Consider the following 20,000-nt stretch of genomic DNA (forward strand, 5'->3'; position numbering starts at 1 on the left):
CGTCGTGGAGCCCAGGCTCCGGCCGCGCAGGCCCAGCGGCCATGGCCCACAGGTAAAGCCGCTCCGCGGCTTGTGGGATCCTCCCGGACTGGGGCACGAACCCGTTTCCCCTGCATCGGCAGGTGGACTCTCAACCACTGCGCCACCAGGGAAGCCCCAGTTTTCTAGCATTTTGTTGAGGATTTTTACATCAATATTCATCAGGGGTATTGGTCTGTAGTTTTCTCTTTTCTGTCTTTGTTATCAAGGTAATGCTGGCCTCAGTTTTTGGAAAGAGTTTGAAAAGGATTGGTATTAATTCTTTAAATATTTGGTAGAGTTTTCCAGTGAAACCATCTTGTCCAGAGATTTTTCTCTGTTGGAAGGTTTTTGATTATTGATTCAACCTTACCAGTTGTTGGTCTGTTTAGATTTTCTATTTCTTCATGATTCAGTCTTGGTAAGATGTGTGCTTCTAGGGATCTATCCATTTCTTCTAGGCAATCTAATTAATTGGCATAGAATTGTTCATAGTATTCTCTTTTAATCCTTTTTATTTCTATGACATTTGTTGTAATGTCCCCTCTTTTGTTCCTGATTTTAATTGTTTAGTCTTTTTTTAAATTGTTTAGTCTTTCTCTCTCATTAATCTGAGGGTTTGTCAATTTAATAGAAAATTTAATTAGCTTCATTGATTTTATTCTATTGTTTTTCTATTCTCTACTTCATTTAACTCTGTTCTAATCTTTATTATTTCTATCCATCTTCTAGTTTGGGGTTTAGTAAGTTTTTATTTCTCTTGCTTCTTGAGGTTTAAAGGTAGGTTTTGATTTTAGATCTTTCTTGTTTTTTAATGTACCCATTTATAGCTATAGACTGACTTCTCTCTTAGTACTTCTTTTCCTGCATATCATAAGTTTTGGTATACTTTTTAAAAATTTTTTATTTGTCTCAAGGTATTTCTAATTTCTCTTCTTTTTTGACCTATTTGTTGTTTAAGATTGTGTTGTTCAATTTCCACATATCTGTGAGTTTTCCAGTTTTCCTTCTGGGTTTCATTCCATTGTGACCAGAAAAAAATACTTGGTATGATTTCAATCTTGAATTTGTTAAGACTTATTATTTGGTTTTGTATGTCTATCCTGGAGAATGTTCCATGTTCACTTGAGAAAAATATATATTCTGCTGCTGTTGGAGGGAGTCTTTTATATATATCTGTTAGGTCCAATTGATCTATAGTGTTGTTCAAGTCCTTCATTTTCTTATTGATCTTCTGCCAGGTTTTTTAATCCATTATTGAAAGTGGGACATTTACATCTCCTGCAATTCTTATGTTGTTGTCTATTTCTCCCTTTAGTCCTGTCATAGTTTGCTTCACATACTTAAGAGCTCTGAGGTTTGGGCATAAATATTTATAATTATTATATCTTTTTGGTGAATTGACTCTTTGTTATTATCTAATGTCCTTCTTTGTCTCTGGTAACAGTTTTACATGAAGTCTCTTTTGTCTGATATTAATATGGCCACCCTTTTTCTTTCTTGTTTACCATTTGTATGCAATATCTTTTTTCATCTTTTTACTTTCAGCCTATGTGTGTCCTTAGGTCTAAAGTGGGTCTCTCGTAGACAGCATGTAATTGGATCATGTTTTTTTATCCATTCAGCCAATTTATGTCTTCTGATTTATATTTATATTTAAATATATTACTTTATAACATTAAAAAATATTTATATTTAAAATAATTTATATTTAAATTAATTATGGATAGGGAAGAACATACTATTGCCATTTTGTTGTCTGTATGTCTTGTAGCTTTTTGTCCTTCCTTTCCTCTCTTACTGTCTTCCTTTGTGTTTTATTATTCTTTTGTAGTGACATGCCTTGGTTTCCTCTCATATTCTGTTTTGTGTATTCTATAGATATTTTCTTTGTTACCACTGCAATTACATAAAATGTCTTAAAGTTTTAGAATTCTATTTTAAATTAATAACAAATTAACTTCCGTTGCATACAAAAACTCTTCTCCTTTACCGCTCCACCCCCTAACTTGATGTTACTGGTGTCACAAATAACATCTTTATATATTGTATGCCAATTAACATAGTTAACTTTTTGTAGTTATAGTTACTTTTTGTGCTTTTGTCATTTAAATTCTATGTACCAAAATTGTTGAAATACAGATTCATGTATTTGCTTTTACTAGAGAAGTTTATATTTTCATGTGGCTTTAAGTTGCTGTCTACCAATCTTTTGTTTTAACTTGAAGGACTCCCTTCAGCTTTTATTGTAGAGAAGGTCTAGTAGTAAGGAACTCCTTCAGCTTTTGTTTACCTTGGAAACTCTTAGCTTCTCCTTTGTTTTTGAAGTATAGTTTTTCCGGTTACAGTATTCTTTTTTTTTTTTTTTTTTTTTTTTTTTCAGTAGGCGGGCCTCTCACTGTTGTGGCCTCTCCCGCCGTGGAGCACAGGCTCCAGACGCGCAGGCTCAACGGCCGTGGCTCACGGGCCTAGCCGCTCCGTGGCATGTGGGACCTTCCCGGACCGGGGCACGAACCCGTGTCCCCTGCATCGGCAGGCGGACTCTCCATCACTGCGCCACCAGGGAAGCCCCTGGTTACAGTATTCTTGGTTGACAGATTTTTGTTGTTGTTATTCAACACTTTGAATATATCATCCTACTACCTCTAGCCTGCAAAGTTTCTTCTAACAAATCCCCTGATAATTATATGAACATTCCCTTTTCTGTGACAAGTTGCTTATGTCTGCTGCTTTCAAGATCCTTTCTTTGTTTTTGATGTTAGGCAGTTTGTAGTTCTCTTTGGGTTTATCCTCACTGGAGATTTTTTGTTTGTTTGTTTTTAATATTTCCATTGGATACTTTTTAATAGTTTCTGTCTCTTTGTTGATATTCTCATTTTGTTCATACATAATTTTCCTGATTTCTTTTCATTGTCTACCTATATTCTCTTTTAGCTCATTGAACGTCATTTTGACAATTATTTTAAATTCACTGTCAGCTCAAAAGATCTGCATTTTTTTAGCGTTGGTTTCTGGAGTTTTATTTTGTTCCATTGATGGAGCCATGTTTCCCTGTTTCCTTTGTGCTCCTCAATCTTTTGCTGAGATTTGGGCGTTTGAAGAAAACAACTACCTCTCCTAGTTTTTGCATACTGGCTTCTTACAGGAGAAGACCTTCAGCAATCAGCCTGGCTAGAGGTTCCAGGACCTTTCAAACATTTTCTGATCTTACTCTCCTTGGCATTTGCATGTGGAACTGTAGCTCTAATGTGTCTGGTTGCTAGCCTATTTTCAGCAGCTTCCAAATTATGCCATCAGTCCAGTCAGTACTTGTAGTCAGGAGAGACAGAAACCAGTCTCTCAGGCAGGCCCCAGACAAGCTAGAACCTTGGCTGCATGGTCCACTCTTTTGTTTCTGTCCAGAGAGAGAAGTACCATCATGGGAGACTTCCTCTCTGTTGCAACACACGAGCATTATGCTACATTGGGGGAGGGGTGTGGACTGGCATGCAAAACTCACAAGATTTCCTACCTACCCGTTTTCCTGAATCCCTTCTTGGCTTTACATTGGCCTGGATGATGTAGCTTCTCAGCTGGTCTCTAGAGTTCTCACAGAAGTATTCTGGTCTGTATATCACTGTTAACTCAGTGTCTCTGTGAAGGAAGGAGGGCCTGGGGCTTCTTTGTTTCCCATCTTGCTTATGTCATTGTATGGGATTGCCTTTTGTATAGTGAATGACCACCCCAAATTGATTTGTCTTTTTAAATCCCTGTTGTTATAAGTTTATTTTTCTTAACACTGAATACGTTTTCATGGAAGTTCCATTGACTCCTGCTCTTTGTGTCTCTCTGAGGAACCTAAACCTGTATTAATATTAGTGTCTCAGCATAGTGCCTTCCCAGCACATTTATCTGTTCGCTTTACATATTGGAAGCTACAAGTGAAGTAACTAGCCAGTAACCTCTATATCAAGCTATACTTTCCACCCATTTGGGAAAACCTCTCTTGCATTAAATTTACAACTGCAAAATATGTTTTTAAACAATTGCTTAAATGCAAAATATGTTTTTAAACAATTGTTAAGCAATTGCTTAAACAATTGCTTAAATATGTTTTTAAACAATTGCTTAAAAACATGCAAACGTTTTTATTGAGCTGTTTTTCAAGCATTATTACAGTCTGTCTCATTACTTTATAAATAGATACTGTTATGGGTGAGGTGATAGATTCCTTGTTAAGTACTTGCCAAAACTTATCTGGTATCTCAGCTACCAGTTGGCAAATCGTAGGTCATTAAGTGGTTTGCCCAGACCCTGAAAAAATGTGGGTAGCTTACAGAAGAAGCTATTTTTACAACATACTGTTTTTTCTTAATGCCTTGAAATGAATAAACCCTGAATTCTGTGAATATAGAGCATAAAGTAAGACAACTCTTGCTTTTGAAAATCTTTTCTGTCAATGAAACACCACCTCCCTTTCAGCCTGTCCCAGTGTAGTTGAAGCCGTACTGCAATTTTTATGTGGGAACTACTTTATTTTTCTTTTTGCTCATGAGAAGAACGGATTTATACTTGTTTTTCCCTTTGATTATTATTCAAACCAAGATGCCTTGAGTAAATTTTCCAAGAGAATGGAGCACTAGAGGATTTTTTCCTATATAGATCTGGGGGTCTGTTTATTTGTTTAGAGTTTGTGTCTAGGGTGTCTGGAGAGTGATTAGGAAGGTTAGTCTATGAATCTGGACACAGAGCTTTATGGGGTCCCCTCTCATTCTCCATTCTCCTCTTCTGCTTCCGCCCTGTGACTGACACCAGCAGAAGCAGCAGGGCTGGCCTGGCGTTCCCGACAGATTCTGTCTTGCACAGGTTGCCATTCTCCATCCTAGGCTGCTTCACCTGACACATTGAGTCACCTTGAAATTGTCACTAGAGAGCCTGTTCTCACCATGTTTCCAGACAAGGTGTCCAATCTCAATGTAAATATCTTTGGTAAGCATCCTGGTCAAAATGATTTTTTCATAACCTCAGATGGAGAACAAGACTGTATTTGTAGAGACTAGTGGAAGTCTGGCTCCAGAAATGGAGTGATTATTTGCGAGGTGTAAACTCAGTGGTCTGGTGAGTGTGTCCTAAGTGAGAGAGTGACCTAGTCTAATTTTCTCCACTGTTTTCTTATTCACTCTGTTCCTTTTTTCTTTTCGCACCTTGTCTTTCCCTTCCCCTCCCCCATTCTCCAGATGCAAGGATTTCTGAGGATGGTGAGATTATGGCTTACATCCATGTTTTTATAGCCTTCCTCTTTGGCCTTTTAAGAAGGTGAAGCCAGATGCTTCAAAGTTGTGCTTATGGTCTTTCCTTCCAGTTACAAAGCTCCTTTTCTGCAGTTTTATTTCCTTAGCTGGGTATCTAAGAAAAGTCAAAAAACTAACTAATGCAGAGAATTGTGTTAGTAACTGAGATAACATAAGGTGTTATCACTCAAGGGGTATTTACGACTTAGTTGTGTGTGCAAGAGAGACCTGGTTCCTAACCAAAGGCAAGCACTGCAAATTCCTGCAGAGAGGGAGAGAAAGGGGAAGGGGGAGGGGGAGGGGGAGGGGGAGGAGGAGTTCTAGAGTGACAACAGGTCCCACATTTACATAAGGTAACTCCAAACTCGTGTTCTGCCCATTCCAGTTGCCTTGTTGTTTGCAGTAAGTTTACCTATCACACTGCTTCACACCCACCCACAGTCCATAGAACCACCTGAGTTTCTTTTCACTTTACAGGTGTTGTTACCTCTGTCACCTCTGGGGTACTGAAAGTAAAGGTTTCCTTTAACTTTACCCATAAGAGGACTCTTAGAGCTGATCCAAGTCCCTCTGGGGCCCTGAAAGTAAAGAGGATGCAGTAGTGTAGGTGGCGTTGAGCAGTTCTCAACTCTGATTTCGACTAGTGGTGGTGGGGGGCAGGAGGTAAGAAGGGTTACAATGTATCAGTCTTCCTACCTTTATTTTTAAAAATAAAAAAAACCTTTGTTAATGTTGTGAATCATTTGATGTTAGCTGAGTGTAAGTTGTAACTTTCATCTTTCCAGACACGTTCTAGAATAAGATTCCACAGTGTAACAAGCTTCCCTTGGGCCTGAGATGAAAATAAGGTTATTTTCCCAGGGGAGTAACCCATGGAGCAAACGTTTTAAATAAACAAACTGCCTGATTCTGACTTGAAATGAGCAGTAGTTATTGAGATTTACTGCAACTGACTTTGGACCTCATACAAATGTTGAATTAAGACAGACTTCTTATTAACTAAAATGGAGTCTCCCTTTTGGCGGATGCAATAGAAAAGCTCCTTTTCCCAGATTCTGGGAGATTCAATTGCCCTCTCACCCCCGAGATGGGTCACTAAGCATCGTAACAGGAGAAGCAAGTCCTTTCTGTAAGCGTTGTATAAGTGGTCTGATTTCAAAACTCATAAAACAAAGTAGTACAATTCATTTATAATGGGCAAAATTGGGACAGCCTTTCAAGCCAGTTTAAAAATACAGCAACTCACAGTTAAAATCGCTTCATAGATATGACATGATTTAAATCGTGTAATATATATGATGTATGTAATTGTGATAAATATGGTGTGATTTTAATATTTCTTCCCATTTTTCCCCCCAACAACTATATTGTACAGTGGAAGGATACTGGGAGCCACAGGTGAATTAATTTGACCCTGGTTTAAACACCTTCACCTTTAGGATGTTCACCCACAAAGTGAAGAGAGTTGCTTTACATAACCTCAGAGTTTCCTTTTAATGTTAACATTCTAAGAATCTATAACTCTTCATTCTTCTATGACAGATGAGAAATAGCTCAGCATTTTTAAGGAGGCTCAGCTCTCTTATGCCTTCCCTGCTAGAAATATTTAAATATAAGGATGTGAAAATGAGGTGATCCAGGCTCAATTTCCAGCCATAAAATAATTGAGGATTTGGAAGTGGATGATTGCCTTGCTTTACAGAAATGAACAGACACAGAATAGAGAGGGAATGACCAAGAGTGCAAGCCTATATCTCACTAGGACCATGGCAAAGTGACCACTTTTTTAAAAAATGTGAGCTAAAGATGGAATACGGTAGGATGCAGATGAAGTGGAACCAGTACTTGGATCAACTACAGGAGTCCTGAATTATCAACCTAAGTTAATGGTGAGGGGAAGGCTTTAGAAAAACACCCATCTAACACTCTTCTCAGTCTTAGATGTGTAAGAGGATGCATAGAGGGACTTTCTCCTCACCCAGAATTGGCAACTGGGGCTAACCCTGGGGTCAAAGAGTGCAACTTACCCCATGTATCCTGTTGATTGATGGGAAACCTATAGCCTCTTCACCCACCCTGTCCCTAGCATTTATAAGGGATGACAGAACTTGCCTCCCACGGTTAGCTACAGCCTCAAATCTTCCTGCATTTTCTGTGCCTGTATAAGAAGACTCTGGGAAGAAGGGTAATGGTTAAAGTCATGTGTCATCATTTGGGGAGTTCTGTGGCTTTTCCTCTCATTCCCTATGAGACAAGGCTCCAAGAGATTCACTCATAAAGTTAACGGATGCCTGAAAAATATAAAGATGGCTCTTTCACTCTCTGGATGGATGTTTACTAAATTGTAGTTCTTACAGGTCCTCTCAGTATAGCGAGGGTGGCCAACTTTTTGATAAAGCTTTACTTGTGTTCCCTGGAGTTTGCGAGCCCTATATGAATATGAAGGCTAGTGTCTGTCATTTGGACAATTCTGAATGTATGCGCCTTGCTAGAATTGATGGTGACGACAGAGTGAAGAGATTGTGGTATAATATCCCTGGGAAAATGAGGGAAACACCTCACCCCAGACAAGATACAGAAGAGGATCTCAGTTCTTTCTGAACCCCCAAGTGAAGGAGCAGGGATAAAGGGTAGGGCAGGAAGAAGGGGGTGTTCCAGTCTTACCCAAGGGGAACTAGGGCAGGTCAACTTTAAGACGGCATCCAATGATCTCAGCATCCTAGTATTCACAACCCTGACTCCCTTTTTTAACCAATAGAATAAGGCAAAGGTGATGGAATGTCACTTCCAGGATTTTGTTACTAAGATTGTAATTTACATCTTGCTAGCTGACTCTCTTTATTGCCTTCTTGGCCTGCATGCTTTGATGAAGCATGCAACCATGTTGGGAGGCCCATGTGGCAAGGAACTGAGGGCGGCCATGGGCCGACCATCAGCTAGGAACTGAGGCCCTCAATCCAACAGGTCACAAGCATCTGAATGCTGCCCACAGCCACATGAGCTCAGAAGCAGATTCTTTCCCAGTTAAGTGTTTAGATGAGATTTCTTTGAGCCTCATGAGAGACCTTGAAGCGGAGGATCTAGCTTAGACACTGTGAGATAATAAATGTATGTTGTGTTTTAAGCCATTAAGTTTGTGGTAATTGTTACACAGCAATAGATATCCAATACAGAGACAGTGAAGGCATGGCCACTGGCAAAGGATGAATGGAGAGTGGGAAGACCCTCACTGAGGGAAGCTAGAATCACCCCAAGAAAAATACATACACATATTCATGGAGACCATAACATTGGGAGAGGCTACTAGCAACACATGGAAACATACTGGGTACCAGTTACATAAGGTATTTTCTACCATCTCTCTTATTCCCACTTGTCTCCCTGATGCTCATGATGTCAAGAAGGAAGAGGAGAAGTCCCAAAGATAGGCCATTCCTTGAAGGTGAGGGAGGGGGTGGAGAATGAAAAGAAGGGGCCACATCCCCCCATTCACTTCAAATCCCCTGGGCCACAGCCTTGCCAGTGGTAGGAGAGTAGAAGTTTTTCCTCTGATACGTGATTAAAATTTTAAATGAACATAGTTTTTGGAAGTTGCTCAAAAATTCATTAAGAGATTTTCTACACAACCAGAAAGGGAAATTTGACAGAATCTACATAGGACAGTGCTTGGAAGATAATTAATCTGTTTCATGTATATACTATATACCTTCACCAAGTTTAGACTCTTCATTAAATGGGTAATGCATGACCATAGCCAAGGAGTCTGAGGCTCTGGAAATTGGAGGATGCCTTGGGAAAGGAGTTTTAGTCTCTGAACTGTAACAAAATGCATCAATACCTGAGAAGCACCAAGAACTATCTTTGTCCACTGATATGCAACCAATTGATACAACATGGAAAATCCTAAATGTTTCACAGCAGTTTGTCAATACCTGTATGTAACCTCTGATGAAACCTGACTGGGATATTTCTTGAGTCATATATACTTGAATCAAGTCAGGATGTTAAATCGTCTTAAAATATGATTTGAAAAGGACCATAATGACTCAAAGAGACTTGTTTTTCTTTCTCTGTCACTTCAATACCATTGATCATTCTTATCCTTTGGAGAGTTCTCCTATTTTAGGGTTTCTGTGATAAATTTTCCAGGTTTTTCCCTTGCCTTTCTTACACTTCTTTTCTTTTTTTTTTTTTTTAACAGGATTTTCCCTCTTCCTGTCTCTCTAAAGTTTAGCAAATTTTCTTGCTGGCTCTACTTAGTATTCTCTTTTCTCTCCTCTGGCAGGACTGGTCAAATTTGAGTTGTCTATGCAGATGCCACCCAAACATACACACACGTATTTATTCCTCATCTTCCATTTTTTGAACGATGCAAAAACCCAACACAAATGATAGTTACTTTTCTTTGATCCCCTACCGCCCCTGGCTTTCTTCTCAGTAAATTTCAAAATATCAGAGATTTTCTCTCTCACAATGTCCTGTGCGTCTGTCTTTTTTTACACTCTTCTTACTCTAATCCTAGTAGAAGCCCTCATTGCCTGTTGCCTAGGCTGGTACAATTACCTCCAATCTGACCTTTATGCCTCTCTGTTCTCAGAACAGTCCAACATATTGTTAATAAAACTGTTTTCATAAAGTGAAACCATGATCACATCCCTTGTTTAAACTTTCTCTTTCCTTCTAACTTAAATCCATACTCCTCACCCCAAAACTCAAAGCCTAATATGACCCAATAGGGACATATTAGGGTCATAATATGACCCTAATCTACTTTCTGAATTCATGTCTGTCCTCTTTCTCATTTATTTCCTCCATAAAGACTTCAACTTATCCCTTCTTGCTGTTCTCTAGCAAGCCACTTTCTTTCTTTTCTTCCTATTTTTTTTAATTTTATTTTTGGCTGCTTTGGGTCTTTGCTGCACGTGGGCTTTCTCTAGTTGCGGCAAGCGGGGCCTACTCTTCGTTGCAGTGCACAGGCTTCTCATTGTGGTGGCTTCTCTTGTTGCAGAGCACAGGCTCTAGGAGTGCGGGCTTCAGTGGTTGTGGCATGTGAACTCAGTAGTTGCGGCGCTCGGGCTCTGGAGCACAGGCTCAGTAGTTGTGGCACACGGGCTTAGTTGCTCCATGGCATGAGGGATCTTCCCGGGCCAGGGCTCGAACCCGTGTCCCCTGCTTTGGCAGGCGGATCCTTAACCATTGCGCCTCCAGGGAAGTCCGCAAGCCCCATTCTTTTCCACTTTGCTCACAGCTACCAGAATAAACTCTAAATATATATAAATAAGATGGTGACGATCCCTGCCCAAGTCCTTTCAGTGTCTCCCCATTCCTTCTAGAGTAAAAGTGGAGACCTTTTGTGCTCTGACTCCTCAATCCCTCTTCCCCCCAGGCATATGGCCTTTGTCTTATTACTCGGAACACGCCCTGTCTCAAGCTTTTGTCCTTCTCATTGCCTTTCCTCTGGCAACTTCTTGTCCTGCAGGTCTCAATTGAAATTGGAGCTTGGGATTGACATATACACACTACTGTATATAAAATAGATAACCAACAAGGACCTACTATATAGCACAGGGAACTATACTCAGTGTTCTGTAAGACTGAGTAATAACCTATATGCATAACATAACACTGTAAATCAACTATACTCCAATAAAATTTTTTAAAATAAAATAAATAAATAAAAATAAAGATTTCACCTTTTCAGAGAGGGTTTCCTACCTCATCCCACCTAAAGAATTGCCCATGGCCTACCCAGTCATTCACATCATTTTGTTTATTTTCTTCATTACTTTTTACCTCTAGCTGAAATTATCTTGTGGTTAAAAAAAACTTTTTTGGTTACTTTTTTGTTGCTTGTTCTCCTTCACAGCATTATCAAAGCCACGAAGCCAGGGACCTTGTCTATCTTGCTCACAGCTGTGTTCCCAGCATTTAACAGTGTCATACCACCTTGCTTAATAAATATATGCTGAATGAGTTAATGCCACTTATCCTGCATCGGCTGTACTCCTTGCCATCTCTGCCTGTTGAAATAGTGCCCATCATTTAAGCCCATCTCGAAGTCTTCCCTCTCTTTTGTCTTGATATCTGAATGTTATTCCCACCCTCAAGTTTTTACATAGTCTTTTGTTTGCACACCTCTTTTGGCCCTGCCAGGTTCTGCCTTGTTATTTTAAGCCTTCTACCATCTCTTCATTGGACTACAATTTTCTTTAGCGATGAGGTTTTGTTATGTTCATGCTTACATCTAATTACTGTGCCAAAACAATTGTAGTTATATACATAGTTGACATGTTGAATTAAAAGGCAAGAAGTAATGCTAAAGTTTCACAAATGATTTCCTAATTCTGTTGGTTTTAGGGCTTAGAGGACGTCTGTGTGTCTGGAGCTAATTATTCATAGAGGATTTTTTTTTTTATACTCATCAGTGATACCAATTAATAGTTGTAAAGGCAGATAATGTAAGCCACATCATTTTAAGGAAAAATCAAGTATAACATTTTTTCCCTTTTTGTTTTTGTAGTAAAATAATTGGTTCCATGGATATGGACATCTAATAGGTCTAAAGGAATCATAATGGGAAGTTGACTTGAATTTAAAAAGTAGGAGTGAGTACATAGGATTTGACTACCCTACCAAAAATTAAAATATCAAAACTATATTCAAGTATAATTTGTTAGAATTCCATTAGTGCCTGTTTCTAGCAGTGCCTCTCTTACGCTGATATAATTCATTCTATTTCTGCCATTTTTCACCCTCTGTTTTAGTTTTTGTTAGTTTTGTTTAGTTTTACACTTGACTTTAACTGGATTCACTGACTAGTCTTTACCTCTTGGTGGTCTGGACATTCTTCACACTGTTTTTATTCTAATCTCCTTGTTATTACATTATAGTTTTAGCAAATATATATAAAATTTTCTATTCTATAAGTTATTTCTAATTACCACTAGGGATGAGCATTACCATGGCTGTGGCAATAATTTTTGGAGCATACTGATGACATTAAGAGGTTGTTGGTGGTTTTGTTCTAGGTGTGATCATTTATTTTAAAGGTTCCTTATCTTTTAGATATGTAATAAAATTTTTACAGATAAAAGCATATAATGCTGGGAGTAATTCAAAACAATCAGAGAAAGAGAAAGGGAATTATAGGGGGGCAAAAGAGGAAAAACGATTGGTCATGAGTTGGTCATTGTTGAGGTGGGTGATAAATATATGGAGTTTATTATATTATTCTCTCCACTTCTGCATGTTTGAAATTTTCTCTAATAAAAGATTAAAAAGAGAAAAGAGTCACATTTTCCCCCAAGAAAATACAATTGGTTTTGATGGTGGTTTGCAAAAGGAAGTCAGGGACAGAATCATTTTATTTTGAATAAACACACAGAAAATCTTTTATTCAAAGGCCAGAAATGTTATTTAAATTTGATAAATTCTGCATGTTTGCTGAACACTTGTTCTTTGTTATATTTGCCATAGCTGCCACTCCAAGCATTCCAGATTAAGCTCTCTGTACGTCTTCTTCTGTACGTGGCCTCCACGATGACGCACATTTCCACAGCCACTGCACATCCTGGACAACCAGCTTGCTCTTTCTCCCAAATCCAGGATAATACCATTCAAGTGCAAAGACTAAAGTTGTGCCAGGAATCCTTTCTGCCTAATGGTAGTTCCACCTAAAATGGGAATATCTTAAGTTGAATTATGTTCCTGGGTGGCTTTTTTTTTTGGAAGATTTAATGTCAATGTCAAATTTAGGCCCTTTAGAGAATGCCAAAATTGTGATCTGTTAAAAAGTGTATCAACATGCATAATCTTTAAACATAAATTGTGACCCAATGTTAGGAAACTTCAAAGGGCATTGAATAAAATTTTAATTCAAGTGCTACCCTCAACTGAGATTCTCTTCTTTTTCTCTCTTATCACTTTGGTGACCCAAGTCATCTGCAGGCCCAGAGCCCCCTTGGTCTCACGAGAGACCTGAGGTAGTAGATCCCCAGGTCCTCACAGTGCCAAGCATTGTCCGCAGAGCAGCCCACGTCTCTATAGCCCTGCACTATCCCCATATCACTGTCCTGCTTCTGTTTCCAGATCACACTGTCTCTGAACTTTGGATATTTTCTGACCTCTGCTGCAGAACCTCTTGTCCAGCCACTCTGTTCCTTCTTTTGAGTGAATCTGGGTCATATGTCTCAGCTCTGGTTAGTTTTCCCAGCAGATCCATTCCATCTTCTTTATATTTTCCAGAAATTCCTCAGGATTTCCTTCCCATTGATGAAAAGCTATCTTATTAATGGGACTGCACTAGATTAATTTTGATTTAAAGTTTTCGTGTTTTGTTATTTTAGTGATAAGGGGATGAGCTAAAGGCAAAGCTTATCATTTTGAGTTAAAAATCCTACTCACACTCATTCAATTTTCTACTGATTCTATTGATTTACAATGTTATATTAGTTTCATGTGTACAGCATAGTGATTCAGTATTTTTATAGATTATACTCCATTAAAAGTTATTACAAGATAATGGCTATAATCCTTGTTGCTTATCTATTACTTAGTAGTTTGTATTTCTTTTCTTTCTGGCCAAGATGCATGGCATGTGGCATCTTAGTTCCCTGACCACAGACTGAACCCAGGCCCTGGCAGTGAAAGCACCAAATTCTAACCACTGGACCACCAGGGGATTCCAGTGTAGTCTGTATTTCCTTTTTTTTTTTTTTTTTTTTTCTGTATTAATGGAGCCATTTCTTCCGGTGAGCACAAACGGAAATGGCCCCTTTTGCTTCTCTAGCATTTGCCGGGGCACGAACCCGTGTCCCCTGCATCGGCAGGCGGACTCTCAACCACTGCGCCACCTGGGAAGCCCTGTATTTCCTTTTCTGTTTTTTTTTTAGTCTGTATTTCTTAATCCCATACCCCTAACTTACCCTCCCCTCTTCCTCTCCACACTGGTAATCACTAGTTTATTTTCTACATCTGCGAGCCTGTTTCTGTTTTGCATACACATTCATTTGTATTGTTTTTTTAGATCTACATATAAGTGATATCATATAGTATTTGTCTTTCTCTATCTAATTTATTTCACTAAGCAGCATAATATTCTCCAGATCCATCCACTTTGCTCATTCTTTTCATTCTTTTTATGGCTGAGTAACATTCCATTTTATACACACACACACACACACACACACACACACACACACACACGTACCACATCTTCTTACATCATCAGCCCGGTCAAAGCTGGTCTCCACCACATATGTGTCCAGTCCATGGGAGGGGAAAGAAGGTACAGAAACATAAGCTCAGAGTTTTTAAAATCAAGAATGGGAAGTGGTCCATTGACTTGTGTTCATGGGCCATTGGCCCCAAATCAGGCACATGGCCACAGATAACAGAGACAGGGGAATGTGTTAGCTCTAGCTGAACAACTCTGTTGCTATGAAAGAAAGGACGAGTGGATTTGAGGGAGATAACTGTCAGGCTGCTTCACCATCTATTTTAAGCAAACACTGTGATAAGCCATCTGGGGGAAAGACTTACAGTCTGAGGAGAGATGCATATGATATCTGAAAGTTATATAGTGCCAGATATTATGAAATAACCAATAAACAGGGTCCACACTGTGGAGATAAAGAAGTAATTTAGATGGGGGATTTGAGAAGGCTTTGTAAAAGTAGCAATTTTGTTAGGCACAGAGTTTCAAGCTCAGAGACTTGCAGACTTGTATGGGAGACTGAATATGAGTGAAGCAGTCAGTGAACTTGAAGCACTATGTTATACATTGTAGTATTTTACACATTGCACTATTCGAAGGGGTTAGGAAGCAAAGCTGTAATAGGTGCGTTGGAATCAAACCGCAAAGAGCCTTGACTAGCATGCTTAAAGAGTGTAGACTTTTTTCACCGGTCAATGGCGAGTCAGCGAAGACTCCTGAAAAATCTGTTCATATATCTATTAATAAGTGAAAAGTATATTTTAACTTCAGTTTTACAGGTAACTATTTTATCCTCCACTTTTTCACTGTTTATTCAATACAAGCTGGAGTAGTCCAATAGTATGTGGAAATCCAGCCTTAACATGTTTGTTTTCTCAAGTGATTAAAATAAACACTGTGAAAAATAAGAGTTTCAATTAAATTATGCCAGGGAGTGTTGGAGTTGGGGAAGGGGTGTCATACAGTACTGCCAAGAAAATCTGCATGAGAACCAGAACAACGATTGAAAATGAGTACTAATGAAGATAGAAATACTCTAAAATGAAATTGGGCTCTGATGTGGTATTTTGATCTAAGGTTAAAGGCTGAAGAAGATTTTCATGAATTTAAACTTGAATCTGTGCAGTAAATTATCAAGGGGGGTGTAATTAGGGTCACTTCCTTCCTAGATCTCTGGGGAATTCCCATCACCATTGATGAGAATTGTGCATAAAGATCATGGGAAGAGCATGGCCCTTGGGTTTCCTCTTAAACAGCCTGTAGGATTTGTTATGGTTATTTTAATGCACTAGTCCTTGGAGACACTAATTTCAGTTCTGCCTCTACTTTGGACATGGTGAAAATGACAAAAGTTGTGGGTGGGAACCCCAAGAGATGCAGATATCTTTTCATTCTTTCTTCCTTATCTATAATTATTTTATTATCTGTGAGGAAATTTCTTTTCCGAAAATGCCAAATCTGTAAACAACAGTAAAAAATAAATGATTCCAACCAAAGGAGGGGAAAAAGTTCTGCCCCGTGTTTACTAAGCGGCTAATAAATTCTCTGGGAGTTAGACTTTCTTTGGGAACTGAGATCATCTCTTTAAGTCTCTGCTGGTTCTGAGACACCTGAGTGTTAAAACACTTGACCAGATAGTTAGAAATATCTGAGTCCAGGGGATCAGGATTTTTACTCAGAGAAAGTCTTGAGCCAAGTGGCAAATGATGAGGAATTGTAGAATAAAACCGTGGGACTGGGATAATGTAAAGCAAGAAAATATGATAGTTCTAAAGATGAACAGTGTTCTATTTTCTCACCCAGCTCTCCACAAAACTATCTTGTGGCACAGCTCTGGATCTTCCGTTGCCTTCCCACGCCTGCCCAGTAACCAAGGGTAGGTCTCGATTTTGATCATGCAATTCTGGCACCTAAGCCAGTTTTCCTCTCCTGATGCTTTCCATCTCAAAGTATTTGGGTGCAGAATCAGCACCTAACCTGCTTATAAATTTCCGCTCCTCCATAAAGAGAAGAAATACACCTAGTTTTTTTTTGCCAGATGGTGAATGTCAGACATGGTAGAAGTTCAATATGTATTACTGGCTAAATAAATTAATGACAGATACATGAAACCAGAAATATCCTCTGTAGGTAAAATGTTTCCCTTTACACTTTGTAGCATTCTACACATTATACTAGTTGACAACAGGCAGGTGGAATGTATCAAATAATCAGGAAAAGCAACTGGGTATGGGTATAAGGTCTCTGCTGCAGAATTTTTAAGAGATCAGATTCATGTTGCAAAGATCTTTTTTTCTCTGTTCTAGAGAGCAAATATAATGCACTGAATGTCATTTGCTAAGAATCCAATTAATTTCAAGGCAGTCCTTCTTTTCTAGCTTTTGTCCTTTGTGAATGAATCAAACTATTTTAAGCCCTTTATATATATTAGCTACCTTAGTTCTTACAGCAACTTATGAGGTAGGTACTATAATCATTTTGATTTTATGTATGAGGAAAATGAGGCACAAATATTAATTTTGTCAAGACCTCACAGATGCTAAGTGTTAAAACTGAAATTTAAAGCAAGAGAGTCTGACTGCGGAGTCTATTTTCTTAACCACTATACTGCACTGTCTCATGAGATGGCACTGGAGCAGAAAGCCTAAATAATCACAGGAGGCCTTCTGGGGAAATGTTCCTGGTAGAAGCAAACTCATGATATGAAAGTATGTATGGCTCTGTTTCAGAGAACAGCAAGGCCAGAGTTGTAGAGTGGAAATGATTCAGGGGAAAAGGTAGTAATAAGATGTAGTGGCTTGTGGGCCCTGGAAAAGGTTTTGATTTTCATTTTTAGAAAAATGGAAAGACATAGGAGGGTGTTAAGCAGAGGTGTGATGTAATATGATGTAAAAGAGTATCGTAGCTGCTGTATCGTGACTAGGACGGAAGTGAAGAATCTAAGTATTTAATATAAAATAATATTTAAATTCAATTCAATACATAAGTCAAAATTATATACACACACACATATAAAGAATCTTATTTTCTAAAACTAAACTAAATAGTTCCAAAACTGCTTAGCCAGTTAAATATATTTTGCCAAAAATAGGTTCTGAAATCATTGTAATGTTCTAAAACACTTGTAGATTTTTAGAAATTGATGTGACCTTTTGTTTGGTGTGGCTGTCCTTATCTGAGCCATGACTTGACATAGGGGTCCCATCAAACTCTTCCACCCACTTCCCCATGAGATCAATGGCCATCAGGTCCTTGGCACCCAGCCTTTGGTTGCAGCTGGAAGGTGGCTGGTGGAACTGCTCTAACTCCATTGCTAGATTTACCCCTGGCTTCCAGGGATCTCTGTATCACCTGGACTCAGAAATCCTGCATCTCAGCCCCACTATGCCCAGACATTACCTGCCCCACAGCCTGTGTCACCTTCACAGATGTTGAGCTGCCCCTGCACAGAACAACAGGTAAGCACTGTGCACGTTCTTTTTACTGGCGTGGCAGTTGCCTTCTGCATCTGTCTGGTTTCCCTGGGATGGGAGAGGGGGACCCACATCTATGCCAGAACTGCTAGGAGGTCTGATATCCAACTCTGTAATCACCGGTGGGCTAAATCTGATTAAGGTAGATTTTTCTTTAGCAAACTGAAAACTGTACAGAAATGTTTCAATATACCAATGTCCATAGGTGAAGTAAAATAAATGGAGACCCCCCCCAAAATCTGTGTAAAAGGCTACACAAGAGCTCAGCTTTCTGATGGTTAGCTATGTGAAATATGAGAATAAGCCTATAGCTTACTAGCTTTGTATTTCTCTCCCTGTGCCCTCATCCCTTCCTTGAAGAGGCAAGAGCTAAGGATGATTAAATCAAGGGTTGATAGAAAATCTCACTTTAGCAATTGAGATAATGCTAGATCTTTGTATGCCAGGCCTGCTTTCAGATATTACTGAGAAGGAGATGTAGTTTTAAGATGGGAGGTGGGAGACGCAAAGAAAAAAGGTTACGGGATTTCCATGATACATCAAGCTCAAATAGAAAAACCAAGAGAACATTCTAAAACTTTGAATGAAATGAAATCAACATGAAATTTTAAAAATTGTAGTTCCCTTGGAACAACAGATCTCAAAGAGAGGGACCCTCAGAGAGGGAGATCTCAGAGGTGAATGTCATCACTGTGTGATCTCTGTTTCACATGCCTCTAAAAATGTGTCTCCAAAAGCTCCTTGCCTAGTTCTGCCAACAGGTGGCCATGAGGGGGACAAAGAAACCTCTGGAGGTCACTGTGAAGAACCAAGTGAATTAAGAGAATCCACTTAGAAGTAGATGAGAACTAAGCAGCTCTCTTTGTTTGTTTTTAATAAAAATATTTTTCCAACTCACAGGGAAATGGGTAAAACTTTTCAGCTTAAATGTTTCTTCTGTGAGTTGTTCTTAGTCAGTTGGTACCTCCTATGGCTTGTCTTTAAGCAGCTGGGAGCCCCAGCAGGACTGCAGACACCTGGCTGAGCATCCGGGAAAATGCAGAACTAAGCAGTTTTTCTGTGGGAAATCCAAAAATAGATTTGCAAGTTTCTATTCATGTTTTCAAGGCTCTGAATGAGAAGTTAACAGGAACTTTGCTTCATCAATCATATTGTGGGGTGATTTATAGCTTTGAAACTTTGAGCCTTATACTACAATAGTTGATTTAATGGAATAGGAAGTTTGATTTCTAGTTAGATTCAATTACGTTCATGTGGAAACGTGCTAGAATTGAACTCAGTTGTTGTTGTTTTCCAATTTCACAGATGTCCCTGCTTAAAATTTTAGTGTAATTTTCCTGATACTAGTTATGCTTATACTATACAATTTGAGAAAAAAATACAATTCAATATTTAAAAAATAAACAACAGAACAAAACAAAACTAAGCAGTTTTTGTCTCAGGCTTCTTACCTGGTGTAGTTTTAAAAAAAAAAAAAGAGAGAGAAAGAGAGAGAGAGAGAGAAAGGAAACACACAATTTTGGGGCCCCCTGCCCATTCTATCACATTTCAAGAGTGAACAATAGAAACAGAGACAACTGTGGTGTCACCGCTAAGTATTTCATAAAGCATCATTCCTTGGTCTACTTTCATATTCAAGGTCTATTACTGTTAATGTAATTCTTGGGTTTCAAATTGAGAGAAATGAGAGCATTTCCCCTACATAACTTAAGCCTATCTCTGCGAATACTGCATGGATGAAACAAGTGAGCCAAGAACCCTCCACCTTGTGTGTTACTATTTATTGACACAGAAAGTGCTGCTGTTGGAATATGCATATCATTTAGTGCATTAAGATAAAGAAGGACAAATTATTGTGTTCCAGCTCTGTTTCTGTCTGTGCCCTGTAGAACCTCTTCAACATCTTATCAAAGACTTTCTGGGGGTTGTGTTGTTGTCAGGATTCTGATGTGTTCTGATTTCCTTCTGGAGTCATAAATTGCACCTTGGGCACCATGAGGGATGAATTGTTCCGGCGGATGGAAT

General features: G+C 38.9%; 1 protein-coding gene across 1 annotated transcript in view; it reads right to left on the reverse strand.

The window, feature by feature from the left end:
- Positions 1 to 19,741: 19,741 nt before the first annotated feature.
- KCNJ8 (potassium inwardly rectifying channel subfamily J member 8) overlaps positions 19,742 to 20,000 on the reverse strand; it is a 7,705-nt gene continuing 7,446 nt past the window's right edge. Inside the window, exon 3 of the mRNA XM_007449370.1 lies at positions 19,742 to 20,000. This exon is cut by the window's right edge and continues 812 nt beyond it. Coding sequence (XP_007449432.1) covers positions 19,912 to 20,000 — 89 coding nt within the window. The 3' untranslated portion in view covers positions 19,742 to 19,911.

Source organism: Lipotes vexillifer, unplaced genomic scaffold, assembly GCF_000442215.2.
Source record: "Lipotes vexillifer unplaced genomic scaffold, Lipotes_vexillifer_v1.1 scaffold135, whole genome shotgun sequence".
Classification (NCBI taxonomy): Eukaryota; Metazoa; Chordata; class Mammalia; order Artiodactyla; family Lipotidae; genus Lipotes; species Lipotes vexillifer.